Source organism: Schistocerca serialis, chromosome 3 (genome assembly GCF_023864345.2).
Source record: "Schistocerca serialis cubense isolate TAMUIC-IGC-003099 chromosome 3, iqSchSeri2.2, whole genome shotgun sequence".
NCBI lineage: Eukaryota > Metazoa > Arthropoda > Insecta > Orthoptera > Acrididae > Schistocerca > Schistocerca serialis.
This window is the reverse complement of record NC_064640.1, coordinates 198,908,630-198,927,516: the sequence shown is the minus strand read 5'-3', so window position 1 is coordinate 198,927,516 and position 18,887 is coordinate 198,908,630. Positions and strand designations below refer to the sequence as shown.

Genomic DNA, 18,887 nt, shown 5'->3' with positions numbered 1-18,887 from the left:
AAGCTACCTTAAATCTACATCTACATCATACTCTGCAAGCCACCTAGTGATGTGTGGGGGGAGGGTGCTTCTGGTACAACTGATTGATACCCCCTTCCCTGTTCCACTTGGGAATGGTGACTGGAAAGAACGACTGTTGGTAAGCCTGCATATTAGCTCTAATTTCTCGAATTTTCTCATTTTGGTCACTTCACGAGATGTTTGTGGGAGAAAGTAATATGTTGTCTGACTCTTCCTGGAAGATGCTTTCTTGATATTTTAATAGTAAACCTCTCTGCGATGCATAACTTCTCTTGCAACGTCTGTAACTGGAGTTTGCTGAGCATCTCTATAAAGCTCTCATGCCGACAGAACAAACTCGTGATGAAACATGCCATTCTTCATTAGATCTTCCCTATCTTTTCTATCAGTCCTAGCTGGTAAGGATCTCAGACTGATGAACAATACTCGAGAATGTGTGGGACAAGTGTCTTGTAAACCTCCAACCTTTGTGGGTTAGTTGCATGTCCTTAAAAGTCTTCGCACAAATCTTAGTCTGGCATCTGCTTCCCCTACTACTTTTTTATGTGGCCATTCCACTTAAAGTCACTCTTGACAGTTACCACTAGATATTTTACAGTAGCTACTGTTTCCAGAAATTTATCATCAATAGTATAGTTGTACAGTAATGGATTTCTTTTCCTATGTATATGCTATGTGTTACATTTACTCACGTTCAGGGTCAACTCTAGACTCTACACCATTGATTGATCCTCTGTAGGTCATTCCGCAAATCCATACTGGTGTCCACAGTATAGACCTTAATTACCTGTATTTGTATCTCTCCTATGATCCTTCCAGAAAAAAGGAATAGCCTGCGCTTTCTTCCAGTCATTAGGTACTCTTCATTGCTCCTGCAATCTACAATGAACTGCTCCTAGAAGGGGAGTAAGTTCTTTTGCATAACGTTGTTGAATCTTGCAGGTATCTCACCTGGTCCTGATGCCTTTCCACTACTAAGAGACCGTAGATGCTTTTCTATTCCGCCGTCGACTGTCTCAATATCTGTTATTCTACTGTCCTTACAGTGATCAAAAGCAGGGACTGCTTTACACTCTTCCACAGTGAAGTAATTTCGGAAGACCGAAATTAGTATTTTGGTCTTCTCTAAGGATTTCGAACTGGATACTGATTTTATGTAAGATCAAAACCTCTTAGAGTTTTTAGTTAGATCGGTTGCCAAAATTTAATTTCAGACTTACTGAATGCTTCTCTCAATGTTCTCCTTATGCCTATGGCCCGAATAGCAGGTCTTAGAAGTTAACATATTCTGAAGGGATGCAAATCCTTTCATAATTTGGCAGAAAAGAAACTTTTCATGCCAATAGGAAATGTCGAAATTGTCACGGCAGTTTGTATTCCACGTTTAAATATAGACTCCAGCCAGTTGTTTTCACACAATAGTGATGCCTTGAGGGATCAGTAGCATAATATCTCCGAAACGAACATTGAAGTTATGACAACATTTTCTTTTGAAAAAATTTCAAATATAGAAATGCTGAATAATTTCTTCTTTACATGATTTAATTTAAAAGAGTTGGTGTTAATGTTCTTTTTCTTCTATAATATAACTAGATGTAATGTGTGATGTCAATAAACATAATGTAACTTGTGTATACTTTATTTTTCAACCTAACACAGTAAAGCAAAAACATTAGATAAAAAGTTACTTTTTTGGAATGCTATTGCCAACAGCTGTGAAACATTTTGTAAAATGTATGACAAGCAGCTGTGTCCTTTGTTGTCACTACCAGCTGTGGTTAAAAATCATCAGACTATCTGTATACAGCATACAAGCACGAAACAACCGGAAATGCATATAGTGCAACCAATTACACATGAGGTATTATAGCCTAATACTTAGGAACATTATATTATTTACATATCATGGCATGTCACATCAATACGCCAATAAAATAATACAGCTTCATCAAAACCACTCAACATCAAAAGAACAACAGGTATCCATGCTCAAGAGGTGCTGTCAGATGTGTAAGCACAGTTATAACTTTTCATCAGCTAATTGTAAACAAAGAGTAACAAACCATATATGTCTGTTATGAATAACAAGCCAAAACATACATAGCTTCATGAATTCTGTGTTGAAAGTTATTGAAGCACATTAAAAAAATATGCTCTAGACGGAGTAATAGGATAAATATATGCTTAAATATGTGATATAATAGATGTGGGTGTTTCAGGAAAGGTATACCATCACAGGTAATGGTGAACCTTCAATGACCACTTTTGTGAAAGTGTACTATTGATTCCAGTTTTGCCACACAATACACATTCGCTAGGTATACCTGTACTGCCAGGAGATTAGGAATGTGAAAGATGGTTGCAATAACAAAACAGTCACATTTTGAAAGTTGCATTTTATGAACTGCAATTTGAAAACATAGTCATATCACATATAAAATTCATTTATTGCAGCATGGTCGTGCACCATGGCACTTGAAGAGTTGTATACCACTTTTTCTCTTTGCAAAACCATCGCCAAGTCTGACATTTGTACTGGCAGTTGCATTTAAAGAATCCCTGGCCACTCCCTGTTGACTGAGGCATTGCAACTGTCCACAGGGCAATAATTTTCACTGCTGGAACAACCTCCTCTGAGATTATTCTGAGAGTGCAAGTACTGAACTGGGACCTGAAAACAAAATAATGTTGCAGTCATAGTCACAGTTAAGTATTGTATTGTCCCTTCCTGAAATATTTAGAAACAATCAATTTATTACCTTGGGTAAGGTTGGCTCAGCACATCATCTCTCATCCTGATTCAGTACAAGCCATCAGCAGTTGTCTCGAGAGAAACACCCAAGATCAACCTTACATCTCCTCTTGCTCAATCAAAGTCAGGAACTGGAAAGCTCACCATACAGTCATTTTCCACTGTGGAAAATGACAATTTGAGCACAGTTGCATTCTTTACGATTGCCCTTCTAAGCACTTTTACACCTCAGTTCTTTGTTTTTTTAACAGTACGAGTGGACTCGCCTAAACCAGTCAGGTAGTATTCATTACAGTCTGTAATAAACACTTTCTCTCTGTTCTCAATCTCTGTTCCTGTTGGTATATCATCCTCTTGCACCGACAATTTGCTACGATAATTATCCAAAAAAGTTCCATTCCCTTTCTTGCTGCCAACACTCACTCAATTATATTTTCAAAGTTGTCCTCGGAGTGAATGTTCACCAATGCTTCAGGAGGTAGACTTTATGAAGACAAACCATGATTAGGAGCGCATACAAACATTGCTTAATTCCAAAATGTGCAGCACTGTTCTTCATTAACTGCACAAACCTTAGTGCACAGCCCCACTCAATGGTGTTGTGCTCCAGCATTAATGTAGGTAGTATATTTTCTATGTCTTGATTTGCTCAGTCTACGTTGCCTTGGCTATGGCTATAGCTGTGGCTGTGTCCAGGTTTACTGTGCACAATCTTAACATTAGGTAATAGTTCAGTTAAGCACTCATTATTTTGTTAATGAACTCTCGACTATTGTCCGACTGCAACAGTGTGGGAGCACTTAACAATATTAAGCTGTTTCGTACTACAGTGGCCTGAGAACAATGAATTTAGTGAGAAAGTATTGATAAACCATTACAAATTTATAGTCTCTATCCGATTGCGATTGGAAGTTTACGAGATCAGCTTGATATTTGGAATTTAACTCTTTGAACAGCACAGATTTCACTAATATTCCTTTCTTCTGACTTTTTGTTTTTGTAAACATGGCTCACATAAGCTAAGATAAATCCGGACATCTCTGTACGTTATATTATGGTTCTTTGACTAAGTATATTAGCATTCAGTTGCATCCACCATGGCCAGTCATTACATGATCCTTGTATAGTTCTTCATTATAAACAAAGTAGTTAAGCTTGCCTTCTTCAGTAACAGGTTGTAGTAATTTCATTATTCCTCTCAACTCTAGCGCTTCATATCTCTTCAAAAACTTGTAGTCATTGCAGTTCCTCTATCATCCAGATTTCAGTGATTTAACCTAGCTGTTAAGCGAATCGTACTTTTGTATGTCCACGAAGACACAATTAACAACTGGGATTTCCCTGTTCCACTCTTAAGATGTTCATAGAACTTCACTGATTCAATCATAGCTGCACTGCTGTCAATCATGGCTGAACTGCTGTATAACATAACAATAACCAGCTGACGACAATTACATTTCTGCCGACATTGGTACCACTCTTGGACACACTGCTAATAATCTGCTACTTTACACATACACTAGTTGGAGCCTGTGATGGTACACTTTCATTACTGGAAGTGCAGTTTTTTTCTTTTTTTTCTCAATTTATGGTAAGCTTTTGCTGATAATTTTAGTCACAGTATACATGCACTAGAAAAGGTTCCACAATAGCACCTGCACTAGTATGTCAATTTATGTTAGTATACTGTTTAAATCTTAGCATTATTGGTTCTGAGATATTATTTTTCATGTTTTCATTACACCCTTGCTCACTTAGAGGGAATATTTATTCTATTTCTATGTCTAGAGTTAATTTTTAATAATATGTTTTAGTAACTTTTATCACTGAGTGCAAGAAGGTATACCTTTGCTTTGGTTGGTTTCTTGTGACATCTATGGCTTGTCACACTCTGATTTGTTTCCAATTAGCTGATGATGATGATATATATATATATAATAAAATTTAAACTGGCAAACAGCAGGCCCAAAAATTGTCCGTAAGTGAATCAATTTTTTCTTGGCTCTAGGTATAACGTGTCATGTAATAGCTGAAACTGGTAGAAAGAGACCACAAGCTAAGCTTTGAGAAGAAGCAAATCAGTTTGCTAATTTGCATTGAGAGAAGCTCCTAACAGTATTGGTTGCTAATAAGGTATGTAAAATCTGCCAATAAAGCTTGCATTCTCGTACAGCCTCTTAACAGTTTTTTCCCGTTCCACTTCACTTCATACAGTAATTTCACTTAAATTCAAATTCTTGGTGGTGTCTTTCTCCTTTGTTGGCTAACAACATTCATGAAACAGTTTTCCTTCATTTTCCTTTTCAAATACTGAAGAACAACTTAAGAGCATTTCACTTACTCCTTTTTACTTTGTTGAGCTGAATCATTTTATATCTACACTTCTCATCAGAGCATAGTTTGTATTTACTTGCTGTTTCTCTTACATTACCCATTTCAACTCTATTTTCACACTACTTTGTCTGCTAATGAAGGCATAGTCAAATACTGCAACAACTGATAATCAATGCATAGAACAGGACCCTACACAATTTCCATTTCACCAAGTAAGAAACAGCAGCAAGTATTACAGTATTTATATTTTTCTAGATCAGGTATTTAAACAGTGAACAACATAGGACTTTTTTTGGGTAAATGTTCTGGGTCCAATGTTTTCATCTCTGATGTCTGATTCTTAAAGGTCTGTATGCACCCATCTATGGATGGCACAATATCCACTGGACACACAACTTTTTCCAGAATTTTGCGTGTGGAAATAAATGGAAGTCGGAGGGTGCCACATCATCTCCTCTCACACTCTCTTTTCCCCATCCAAGTAATTCTGAAGAGTTGTGTATATTGTACCCTTGTATCCCTGAAAACACGGGTCACCACCCACATAACAGTTTGATATACATTTCACCTATGTATATTAGTCCAACTCAGTGAAGATTTATCAGGAGCCTAGCCGTCCATAAATAACAGCTAAAAAACAGGCAGCAGGATTCAAATGTGCCTTGCTTCTCTTGAAGATGCTCCCAAATCTGCGATCTTCAATGAATCTGAGCTGCTCTCAGTGCAGATTAGAGAACTGATTTGCATCTCCTCAAAGCTCAACTAGTGATCTATTTCTACAAGTTTTGACTACTGACAACCCATGTTGTACCGAGGGATGAGAAAAAGTTGTTTTATTTTACAGTCAATTTTTGAGTCTAGTTTTTGGGTGATTTCATAATTTTTGTGCAAGGCACATTTTTTATCTTTTTTTTTTCATTGTTGGTGTTAAGTGGTGGCCCCACATCTTACCAGCAGTAACAATTTGACAACAGAATAAATTGGATTTGTTTTATAATAGTTAACACATTGCTTACAGATTTCGCGTTTCCTTTTGGTCGGTATTCAACAAATGCGGCATCCATTTTGCACACAACTTTCTGAGAGTTCTCCACATAAAATGTACTGAAGTCTTTCTGGCCTCGGTTCATCAACAGCTGAAGGCACCTTTGGTTGCAGTTGCTGTCTTCAGGCTGCTGCTTCAGCATGTAACGAGGCCAGCAGCCTTCACTACTTCTGCCAGTCACCAATTTGAACTGAGGACGGCCTACGAACCCACTGGTGCCGATGCGAGCCACAACTTACCCCAGAGTGCACATTGGCTTTCTTTCTGTTCCTGAACACTGTTTCCCTATGAGGTTCCATAACATGCCTAGCACTGGAGCTCCCATAACTAAAAATTCCATCTCTCTGTGTGCCTGCTTAGGTAGTGGCCACCTGTCCACTCAAAGGAGGAAAGAGCAAGGCCAAACAGCCAGCCTTGCCAGATTGGCACTCCACCTCAAGTAATGTGAACGTGTTACCATCCACCCTCCACCCTGCAGTAAGGGCAATTCCCTGCGTCGGGTCCACTGGAAGGGCCTCGGCAGCAGAGCCTGTGGGGTTGAGAGGCGACCCCTCGAGGTGTCCCACAGAACAATGGAAACATTTTAGACATTGTTGCTACAAACAGGTCTGATCTTATCGAGAGTGTCAGTATAGAAACAGGGTTTAGTGACCATGATGATACAGCGATGAAGGTTACAAAAGTTAACAAATCGATCAAAAAGTCTTTGTGAGTATGTATGCTAGAAACAGCAGATGAAACACTTCTAGTATCCCACTTAGACAATGAACGGACATCATTTAGTTTCGGTATGATTCAAGTAGCAGAATTGTAAGCAAAGTTTAAATGGATTGTAAATCATGCTCTGGAGAAGTATGTGCCAAGTAAGTGGATTAAAGTTGGAAAAAACCACAATGGTTTAATAACAAAATTTGGAAAATGCTGAGGAAGAAGATTGTTGCACTCTCGGTCTGAAAGAGAATGTGCAAATGACGATACACAAAAGTTGGTAGAGATTTGTGCACATGTGCATCTGTAAACAGATCAGTGCGTAAAGCATACAACCACCACTGTCATACCTTAGCAAAGGGCCTAGCTGAGAACCTGAGAAAATTCTGGTCCCATATAAACCTGCTAAGCAGGCCGAAGGCTTCTATCCAGTCGATCATTGGCCACACTGGTGTGACAACAGAAGATAGCAAAACGAAAGCTGAAGTTTAAAATTTTGTGTTTAAGAAATCATTCACACAGGAGGATTATGTCATTGTTTGATCATTGCACAGACTCCCACATGGAGGACACAGTAATAGGCATCCCAGATGTCGAGAAGCAACTGAAAAAGTTGAAAAGAAATAAGGCACCAGGCAGAGATGGAAACCCAATTCCATTTTACAAAGAATACACTATGGCAGGGGCCTCTTACTTAGCTTGCATTTATCACAAATCTCTCCCCCACTGCAAGGTCCTAAGCGACTGGGAAAAAGCAAAGGCAGCTCCTGTATATAAGAAGAGCAAAAGAACAGATGCACAAAATTACGGACTCACATCCTTAACATCAGTTTGCTGCAGAATTCTGGAACATATTCTTAGTTTGAATATAATAAAGTTCCTCGAGACGGGAAAGCTACTGTTCACAAATCAACAAAGTTTTAGAAAGCAGCACACATCTGAAACTCAGCATGCCCTTTTCCCACATTGCACCCTGCAAACAAAGGATGAAGAGCAACCAGTAGAGTCCATGTCCCTCGATTACCGTCAGGTATTTGACACTGTGCCCCATTGCAGACTTAAAGGTATAAGCAAAGAGAATAGGTTCCTCAATATGAGAGTGGCTCCAAGACTTCTTAATTAACAGGACCCAGTACGCTGTCCTCGATAGCAAGTGTTCGTTAGAGACATGAGTATTGTCAAGAGTGCCACAGAAAAGTGTGATCGGACCACTACTACTCTCGACATATGTAAATGATCTGCTGGACCGAGTGAGCACAATATGTGGATATTTGCTGATGATGCTGTGGTTGTGGTGGTGGTGGTGGTGGTGGTGGTGGTGGTGGTGAGTGACTGTAGGAGGACAAAAGGTGAGACAAAATTTCTAGTTGGTGAGATGACTAGCAGCTAGCCCTAAACGTGGGAAAATGAAGCTGACACAGATGAGTAGGGAAAACAACAAACAAATAAATATATAAATAAATCCCATAATGTTCAACTACAGAATTAGTAATATGTTATTTGACACAGTCAGTTCGATTAAAAATCTAGGCACAACATGGCAAAGCGATATGAAATGGAACGTGCATCTAAGGATTGTATTGGGGAAGGTGAATGGTAGAGTTCAGTTTATTGGGAGAATTTTAGTTAAGTCTGATTCGTCTGTAAAGGAGACCGCATATAGAACACTAGAGTGACCTTTTCTTGAGTACTGCTTGATTATTTGGGACCCCCACCACGTCAGATTGAAATAAGACAGTGAAGATATTCTGAGGTAGGCTTCTAGACTTTTTACCTGCAGGTTCAATCAACACGCAAGTATTACAGAAATGCTTTGTGACCTCAAATGGGAATGTCTGGAGGGAAGGAGACATTTTTTTAAGGAACACTATCTAAATAATTCAGATAACTGGCATTTGAAGCTGACTGCAGACCAATGCTACTAACATCTAAATACATTTCGCGTAAGGATCCCGAAGATAAGATGCAAGAAATCAGGGCTCATACGGAGGCATATAGACATTTTCCCCTTGCTCTGTTTGCAAGTGCAACAGGAAGGGAAATGACTAGTAGTGGGACAAAATAGCCTCTGCTATCCTTACGGCAAGAGGCATGTGTTGCTTACATAATTTATGTGAAAGTGATAATATCCAATAACCTAACGTTGTTCCCTGATTTTTTTATAACTGCCCCATGAAGAAAATTATTGCTACCAGTTGTTTGGCTGTAGATACTTAGTGCTGTCCGTGTGTAGCCATGGCAGGTCACTAGTGTTTTAAATTGTTATAACATGATCCATATGTACACTGCTCATTGCGCGCGTGTGGGAGGGGGGCAGAGGGGCAGAGGGGCAGAGGGGCAGAGGGGCAGAGGGGCAGAGGGGCAGAGGGGCAGAGGGGCAGAGGGGCAGAGGGGCAGAGGGGGAGAGGGGGAGAGGGGGAGAGGGGGAGAGGGGGAGAGGGGGAGAGGGGGAGAGGGGGAGAGGGGGAGAGGGGGAGAGGGGGAGAGGGGGAGAGGGGGAGAGGGGGAGAGGGGGAGAGGGGGAGAGGGGGAGAGGGGGAGAGGGGGAGAGGGGGAGAGGGGGAGAGGGGGAGAGGGGGAGAGGGGGAGAGGGGGAGAGGGGGAGAGGGGGAGAGGGGGAGCACTAATTGTGGAGCATAGGGGTATCCTGTAGGGCAAGTGTTGTGCAAGAATGATTACTTGGAAAAATTTAATGAAAGAATTACACTTGTCAGGTCCCCACAAATTAAAGTTTGCATAGTGTTTGTAAAACTTCTAACCTCCCACATTATACTCTAAGTTGTTGCCATACAATATGTAATGTTCTCTGGCACAGTGAATCATCACTGATACTGGCTAATTTCTCAGACTTACAAGTATATTACTGTTTGGTTCCACTATAGCAGATGTTTTTATACAGTTGCCGATAGTTAACTTCTAGTCACTACATAATTTTCAAACAATTTTCAGAAAATAACATTGTTAAAGATTATTAAGTACCTTTGTTTACTGTGATGCTTCAATTGGCTGAAGTATCACTTTAATAACCAGTGTTACATTGAATGACTGTATAATAACATCCTTAAATGATACTACACGGCCACTTGGAATTTTTATGAACCAACCAAAGCATTTAATGGGGCGAATGACGATCTGTTAGTCAAGTTATATTGCATAATATTGCAATACTTTACTGCTTTTGTTTTATTCAATAAAAAAGTATGCAGAAAGTTATACTAAGTAATTCACCCATGCAATGGAATGTTACCCCTCTCATCTTTGAGAGTAAATTGCAAGGAATGTTTTACAATGTTTAATAATGAGGTCTCTATTCTTCCTGGTATATATGAATGAGCTTTGTATCACCTAAAACAGTGTTTGCCTGGTTATTTTCACTGATGATACAAATGTTATGGAAACAAAGATGTGTAGAAGAGAATACTGTAACTCTCTTGTGATAAACTTAACCTTTGTAAAGAGCTTAAAATTCAAAATTCCACAGTTTATTCATTTTTCTACTGCAAGAAAGTCAATGAGTACCGTCAATCAACATCAAAGTATAATTCTCTGAGTTTTCACCTCCTACCCCCACCACCTCCCCCTCCCCATCTTCAGAGGCAGGGAGGAGGGGGGGGGTGGGGAGGGAGAGTATATTATGACAGGAATGTAAGTGTGAAAAACTAGAATGTCTTGCAAAATAGAAGTGTTAACAGCTAAATCTGCTTTAACTATAATTGCCAATCTTGGGGAGGGAGAGGAGTCACTACATTTTAATTCTGTAACCTTAATAATTTAACATTGCAGTAATCAATCTATGAAAGAAAGTAATTAGATAATTAGAAATTTCTGTGTGGTTTAAATGTACACTTCTTTTTACTATCTGAACAATAAGGGATAGGAGGAACAGACTCATATAGTTCTTAAACACTGATGAAATGGGTAACACTCCACTGCAGCTTCAGAACAACAATGAAATTAATAAACATAATACTACACGGAAAAACTATATCCAGTATCCCTGAACGACTCTTGCTTAAGCTAAAAAAGGAGCAAGTACACAACTATATATAACCTGCACAAGGTAATGTCACTGCATATATTTCAAGTTTTTGTTCCCCCACCCCCCAGCTCTTCTCTTCACAAGGTGGGAGTTCTTCGAAGAAAGCAAGCAGCCAGTCAGTCCAGATCTGCCAAGGAAAATGTGAGGGGTGGAGACTAATTGAACTGTAGTGAAGGAATGAAATACGTCTACATGAAATACAAGCAATTAACATATTATGTACAGTAACGGATCAACAAAACTGACTCGAATGGGTGTCTTGATTTGACCCTAAATCAACACCATTAAGACAAGCATTCATTTCTCCCATCCTTCATTAGAGAGGTATCAGTTAAATGTCAAAAAAATGCAACAGAATATCATAGTGTCTTTGCAATTAAATGAACTGCTTTCATTAAGGTTGGTTAAGGTCTATTAATACGGGTTGCTTTTAATCTCCCCATGTCTTCTAAGACAAGAAGAAGAAATTTACAAACAAAAGATCTCACACAGCAGTACCTAAAGTAACTGAAATGGAAATACCACAAAACGCAGCAGTGCAAACTAGAAACAGAATTTATTTTTCTTTCAACTGAAAACAATCATATGTACTGACTGAGAATTTTCAAAGTGTATTAAAGATATGAAATCTGTAAGATAAAAGTAAAATTGTAGTGCCTCACCTTATATTAGGGTTAATAAGATATTCAGGAGGCACATGGAAATCAATATCCTGAGGTCGGCACGGTGTTTCTGCCCACGGCCCTCCAAAGTTAGGGTACAGATTGTCAGGTGAATTCAAATTCAAACCAAGTGCTGTCAAATCTTGACCCAGGGCTAAGGAAACCAAATTAGGATCTGTTTCTGCGGCCCTAATAAATGTTAGAAGACCAACCATACCAAATTGGTCCTTGACCATACTTCCCGGAATCCTCGTCACTTTACCTAAAATAAATTACAATGCGAAATTATAAGTATACCATTTAGTAAAACATGACAACAGTAGATTACAAACTTCATTTCTGAACAATTAATTACATCAATGATAATTTAAAATGTCCAGAACAAACTTGAAATGTCCTCTTAATTCATCATCAATTATTACACAAAACAATGAATTACAAACAAGTAACAAATACTTATATGTGCCTGTAATAATCATAAAATTTGTACTCAATAACCTTTTCCTTCTTTACTGATAAAAACTTATCAAAACAGAAAACTTAGTAAATAATTCCAGTAATTAAAGTCTGGAGTCGCAGCACAGCTGTAACAAATACTGACATATCAAAATCCTTCAGTATCTATATCCAATTTTTCTGGGCTTATGCTGCTTTAATACATTTTACAAGATTTTTGCAGTATTTCCTGTCATGGAAAATTTAGGGCACAATGTATTTTTTGTGTCATAGATAATAGTTTTTCAAAAGAAACACACACACACACACACACACACACACACACACACACACACACACACACACACACACAACAGCCATCTTCAGCAACTCTGACCACATTCCAGTCCGAGCTGCCAGTCGCACGTGTGTGTGTGTGTGTGTGTGTGTGTGTGTGTGTGTGTGTGTGTGTTTGGGGGGGAGGGAGGGGGTGCTTTTCCGAAGAAGGCTTTGGCTGAAAACTGAAAATGTGCAACAGTCTTTCAGTCTTTACACTGTGCCTGTCTGCAGCTCAACATGCCACCTTTATGGTGAGTAGCAATCAATCCTTTTCCTTACATTGTTGATATACCAATTGTGCACACTAAAATAATAAAAAAAACTGCAAACAAATGTATACACAGATGTAGTGATCATTAATGATACTGCTGTAGAGAGAGCTGGTTGCAGCATCTACTTCAGAATATGAAATTCAATAGGCCATCTTTGCTGTATTTTCAGTCCACAACAAGGGCAACAGGGTTTTGAGTTCAAACTGGAGGCCAACACAGATTTGATTTCACACTATGACACTATCTCCCATCTACCTCAGATATACAATATATGATGTGTCAAAGACCAAACGCAAATCCTGATGGAATCATCATACTTGGGTGTCTATCGACGACACAGTGCTTGTGGCTTTTGATGAGTCATCTCCTTTATTCCTAAATTACGAATAATTTTCAACCTGAACTTTCCATGCATTATTATACTTTGCTATGAAAGACATTCTGATTTTACACTACTTACATCAAAGTAGAAGATCTAGTATTTACATTCACATTCTCATTTCATGTACCCCTTCCTGCATCACCACCACTAAAACTGAGGAGGTTCATTCACCAATTTACAAAATTTTTTGTTTAAATGTTGTAAAATAACTACAGATCAATCTTAATAGGTCGTGTTCCACCAACTCTTTGTGATTCTCTATAATCAGGGGAACTTCTTACCTATTTATGTTACACAATTTCCATACCTGACATAAAATGGTGGAAGTCTAACTTCTGCAGTTTCGATTTAAGATCATATCTGTAATTCACACACAGTTTCATTCGTAAAAGAATGACAGTCCTGCTCCAGACTATGACTGATTTACGTGGTGTTAAATGAACATGTGCTCTTTTGACAATGCCTGCATCAGCCATGGGCTGCAGCAAGACTGCCACATTTATTCCCCAAATTAAGCAGTGTGCAGATATAACAAATATTGTCTCAAGTCTAAGCTACAGAAATTGGACTTTCACTACCTTGTTTTTCAGAGATGTATTACTTACAAACAAAATGTTATTTAACGCCTTGTACTCTTGCCACTTTGCCTTTACATGCCCCTATCTTAAATAGACTTTCCTCAACAATATGGTGAATTTTGGGAATACAATTCATCTCAGGAAAGGCATCTGAATACTGTGTACCCTACACAAGAAGAGTAGTACTTTAGCCTTGTTTATAGATTTTGACCGTGTACTGGACCTGCACTTTGGGATCCTGGACCTTTGTGTTATCAAAAACAAGGCTCTAACAGTAGAACCATCCGACTAGAGTGCATAAATCAGATCAAAGCCAGCACTTAAGTATTAATTTGCTCAAGAAAATACAACTGATGGCAAATTCGGCTTACCATCAGGGGATGTTTGTATTCCTCTTTTGGTCTGCGACTTCTCAGCACCAGGTGCCCTATTTCCAACAGTTGTTTCTTGTCCAATATCTGAATTCGATACAGAGAGATTCTTTTCCACTGATAAACTTCCACCGGGAGATGGTCCTTCTGTCCTCTGAGTACCAGGCAGTGCAGGGAAGTCCTCCGAGCTCATTGTAAATTCATTTGTTTCTGATGGTGGTGCCTTCACCACAGTTACTACAAGAAAAAAAAATAATATCAGACACATTCGGTACACTAGATGATAAGCAATAATGAAAATACATACTATTGAACCAAGAGTTGTGACAAATCCATTTTCTAGTCCCACTCGATATTGGTTTCCATAAATAAAAGAACTAAAAAAATAAATAAATAAAAATAAATTTAATTCATGTAACTGAACCACTCACTTGGTACAGCCTAACAATTACGAAAACACAGTTGCAAATAAAGAAGTTATGTTTGAACTTAGATAGCATTAGGAAAGTAAATAATGTATGCACCTGTGCAGCTAACACAAATATCATTAACATGGAGTGTGACTGTCTTCATAAGCAACACAACTATTGGTTGATTGGTATATTTGAGGGGAGGGGACCGAACCAAGAGGTCATCAGCCCCATCAGATCAGGGAAGGACATTAGCCGTGCCCTTTCACGGGAACCATCCCAGCATTTGCCTGAAGTGATTTAGGGAAATTGCGGAAAACCTAAGTCAGGATGACCGGATGAAGGTTTGAGCAGTTGTCCACCTGAATGCGAGTCCAGTGTGCTAACCACTGTGCGACCAAACGCGGTAGTAATTTGTGATGATTTAAATAAGTGTGCGTCAGCTACACTAGGTGTGAATGCCATTCTACTTGCAAAGTTGTTCTCAATGTGATAAGGTTCTGAGGAGGAGGACTGCAAGCACCAAAATGCCTACCAAGAGCACCCAAAAATATGCTCTACAAGACTGGAGCTGGAGATCAAGTTTACCACTTTATTCACTGAACGTTTTTCTGTAGAAGATAATTCTCCATGAATGAAGTCTGTGAGATCATTCAGGTGTTACCTTGTAGAACCATAAGATCATCAATACAAATAAATAATCTCATCTCAACAGAATAGTGAAATCTTACTGTCACACTTTAAGAGGTCATTGTATTCAAATAAATATGTTTACATCCCATTACAGACACTACCTGACCCAACAGCATCACTTTCATGAATTGCATGATGTATAATGGCTTCTGGCTTTTTCACCAAATCAAACCATATCTGTCGTCACTTTGCAAGCTAAACCAGTACATGTCTCTAAAGAGAATGGTCCTCCATTGGAATGCATTCCAGTATACACGTTGGCAACCTGTCAGTAAGAGTTACCCTTTATGGCGCAGTAAATGCAAGGATGATCGCTCTGCAAAGATATCATGTTTATGATGCCATCTGCACATAATACTTGACAGTGTAAGTTGCTCATTGGATATAGCAAGGGCAGATGTAGTTCGAGGGCAGATGTAGTTGGAGTGATGTTCGAATCCCATCCCTCTAAGTGCACGGCACCTAATACCAGTCACCAGTTTGTGTAGTAACCCTTGGCCATCCCCTGGTGAACTTAATGCATGTCAAATCTGTAGTCAGAAACTGTTTCCACAGTTTGTGAACTGAAGAATGCAGTCACCAGCTGATCACCTCTGCCGAAGTTTAAAGTGCCTCCAATTTGCTAATTGCCCTCCATTGCAATTTAGTCTCGAACTTTCAGAATTAATAACACACACAAGGTAATGACTATAGCTGTAACTAGGCTGGTAACGTCAAGATTTTTAATACCTGCACTCTGATTGCACACTGGAAATGATAATTTACATTTAATAGCCAGAAATTTAGCTAACACAAAATGAAAAGAATTATTATCAGTAAAAATAAAACTTGGAAACAATTCCGCTTATTACCAACAAATTATGGAAAATGGCATTCATTTCACAATACCTTGGTTTTTCAACAGTCTACTTGCAGATGCTCTTCCCATGTCGATGTCCTGGCTCTGAGAGGTGAGGCCTGGAATGTGCTCAGAGTGACAATTTTTGGATGGATTTATTGTCGATCTGACTGGTCGTGCCCCTGAAACAGAATAGTTGGAAACTTTGCTGCATATATGTTATCTTTGTGTACATTTTATCTTTGGTTTTAGAAAAAAAGTTGAAAAATGCATAAAACTAAAGGAAGATAATATTTTCTGGTGCAGATTATCAGATAGTCAACTGCACAATCAGACAGCATACTAATGATGCCATTAACAAAAAAGTCCTTTAATACAAAAAAAATGGTGAACTTCCAGGACTGTAGGGTGGGTGGTCTAAAAATTCCCAGCCAAAACTGTCCAATAAATCGCGGGTATGACCTGCAGTGTGAGGTCTTGCATTGTTATGGAGAAGGAAAATTACCTTTGTCAGTATGCTGCATCTTTTGTTGCCAATCAATCTACGTAGCTTTCTGAGAATTCCGCAGTATGCTTCCGCAGTGATAGTGGTTCCTCGTTGCAAGAAGTCAACCAACAAAACACCATGCCTATCCCCGAACACCGACGTCATGATTTTGCGCTGGGACAGAGTGTTTGGTCTTCACCTTTACAGGCAAGTGTATGTGTCTCCATTCCATGCGCTGTTGCTTCGATTTGGACGTGATATGCAAAACCCATGTTTCATCTCCAGTTATAATCCGACTCAAGAAGCTGTCACCTTCTTCATGGTAACAAGTCAAGAACTTGATCGCACACTGAAATCTTTGATATTTGTGGTCCTCTGTTAGGAGTTTCAGGACCCAATGGGAGCATAGTTTCCTAAACTTTAGGTGTTCAGAAACAATGCTGTAAAGCACTGATTTCGACATGTCAGGAAATCTGTTTGCGAGACCTTTTATTGCAAAGCGCCTGTTCTCACGAATCCTTGCTTCAACTGAAGCCACCGAATCGTCTGTAATCAAACAAGGGCGACCGGAGCAGTCCTCATCATGGACAATGTCACGGCCACCTTTAAATTCTTGTACCCACTTACGCACTTTGCTTTCACTCATAACAGTATCACCGTACACTTCGCAAATCTGTTGATGAATTTCTGCAGCAGACAGGTTCCTTGCTGACAAAAACCACATCATTGAGCGAACCTCACATGCGGCGGGCGTTGATAGTCTTAAAAGTTTTGAAAGCAGAGAACAGAACCGTACAGGTTAGCTACAGTGCTGAAATTGAGCACAGTTTTTCCTGAGGCATGCTGGTACACGGTGCACGCGCTCTTGCGGTATGCGAGCAAACTACTAGTGTCTACAGCAAAATAGACCTTACTTGAAAAACATGCCTCGTACAATAACATGAACCTAGTTTCAAGGTAGAAACAAAAGTTTACTTATATTTTGTGCCTCCAGGATCAACTGTCTCACAAATCACTAATATAATTACAAATGTTTCAGAAATGACAACGGGGGGTGGGGGGGGGTGGGGGGTGGGGGGGGGGAACTAATGCCACAAACAAGAATAAAGAGACTCCAGACACAGTTGTAATAATGCCATCTGACAAACCTTTTGGCTTGTGTAATCTCGTTGCTCCACCTGTGTTAACCTCTGGACTATGGCGCATCAACGCTGGACTGTTATCAGTATGTGAGCTCTTGGTAGGATTTAATGCCGCCCTAAGTGGCCTACCTAGTAAACAGAAAATAAAAATAAATTAGACACAGAATTAGTTACAAATACTAACACCTATTCATAGTTTGCACTGTAACACTGTAATATGGTAACTAACACTATCTTGCAACTATAAATAAACAAACATCTAAAACTAACATGTTTAATAAACAGTCAAAGACAAAAAAAATCGCCTGCTTACCAAGTGACAGCTGACATAAGCACAAAATACTTTCCAAAATAAGGTTCTTTCAAGCGGCATACAACAGGAAAAACCTTAGTAAGAGACAACGTTACTTTGGAGTTGCAAAAATAGCCACCCAAAGTACCCGGTCAAGTGACACAACAAGACAGAATTTTCAGTATTTATTTCCTCCAAGTCCAGTCATCAGCTGGTATCCATGAGGAGTCTCAGTTGCTATTTCTTGCTGGGGAAAAGGAATCTTATTCCAAAGCTAAAATTGCATTATGCTCCTGGACAAAACTTACGGACGAAAGTAACTTTCGCATAACATTGCCATGTAACACAGCTCAATGAAACTTTAACCACACCTAGACTGAACTAATACAGTATAGTACAGTAGGTAAGTGAAAGAAATATGCAATGTGGTGAACAGAATGACACTTATTTTAAGACACTAATTCCAGTGTACTCGATGCAATTCATGATGGTCCCCTAGACTTTACAAACAGCAGAACATGGTTCTTAACAGGATATGTGATACCATGGATAGTAATGCATGCTCTGCGATGTGTTCCCATGTTGGGCACAAGGTTGGTAGGGGATTCCTGTGGCCAGGCAGTCCATCCCTCCTCTAGAGCAATTGGCAACCGTTCCATGGCTGTCTGTGCATGTGGACATGCTGCAATACGTCTCCCCAATGCATCTCACACATGCTTGGTGGCACTGAAGTTGCAATGAACAGGCTAAGTCCACTCACTGAATATCCTCTCATTCCAAGAGCTCCTTCACCTGCGCTGTTCAACGTGCTTGCACATTGTCACCCACAAAACTGAAGTCAGGGCCAAATGCATGCTTAAACAGATGCCCACAGGGAAGAAGTACAGTGCCACAATACCAATGGCCAGTGAATTTACCACTTTCAAAGATCTAGAAGTCTGTATGCGCATGCAGCATTATGCCTGCCCACACCATAGCACCTGCACTACAAAAATGACCATGTTTGACAATGTGCCTGGGTGCTATTATGTACCCTCATATGGTGAGAGGTGGCAACACTTAATGCACAGAGAAACAATGTTAAACA

The 18,887-nt window shown here is 39.5% G+C and overlaps 1 protein-coding gene across 3 annotated transcripts in view; it reads right to left on the bottom strand.

Annotated features, from left to right (window-relative positions):
* Positions 1-18,887, bottom strand: part of LOC126469909 (CCR4-NOT transcription complex subunit 2) — a 102,283-nt gene that overhangs the window by 4,259 nt on the left and 79,137 nt on the right. For all 3 annotated transcript variants that reach the window (XM_050097271.1, XM_050097270.1, XM_050097269.1), the window contains exons 3-6: positions 17,515-17,637; positions 15,930-16,061; positions 13,939-14,175; positions 11,562-11,823 (exon numbers count right to left, since the gene is read on the bottom strand). In XM_050097271.1, coding sequence (XP_049953228.1) covers positions 11,562-11,823; positions 13,939-14,175; positions 15,930-16,061; positions 17,515-17,637 — 754 coding nt within the window. The remainder of the gene's footprint in view (positions 1-11,561; positions 11,824-13,938; positions 14,176-15,929; positions 16,062-17,514; positions 17,638-18,887) is intronic.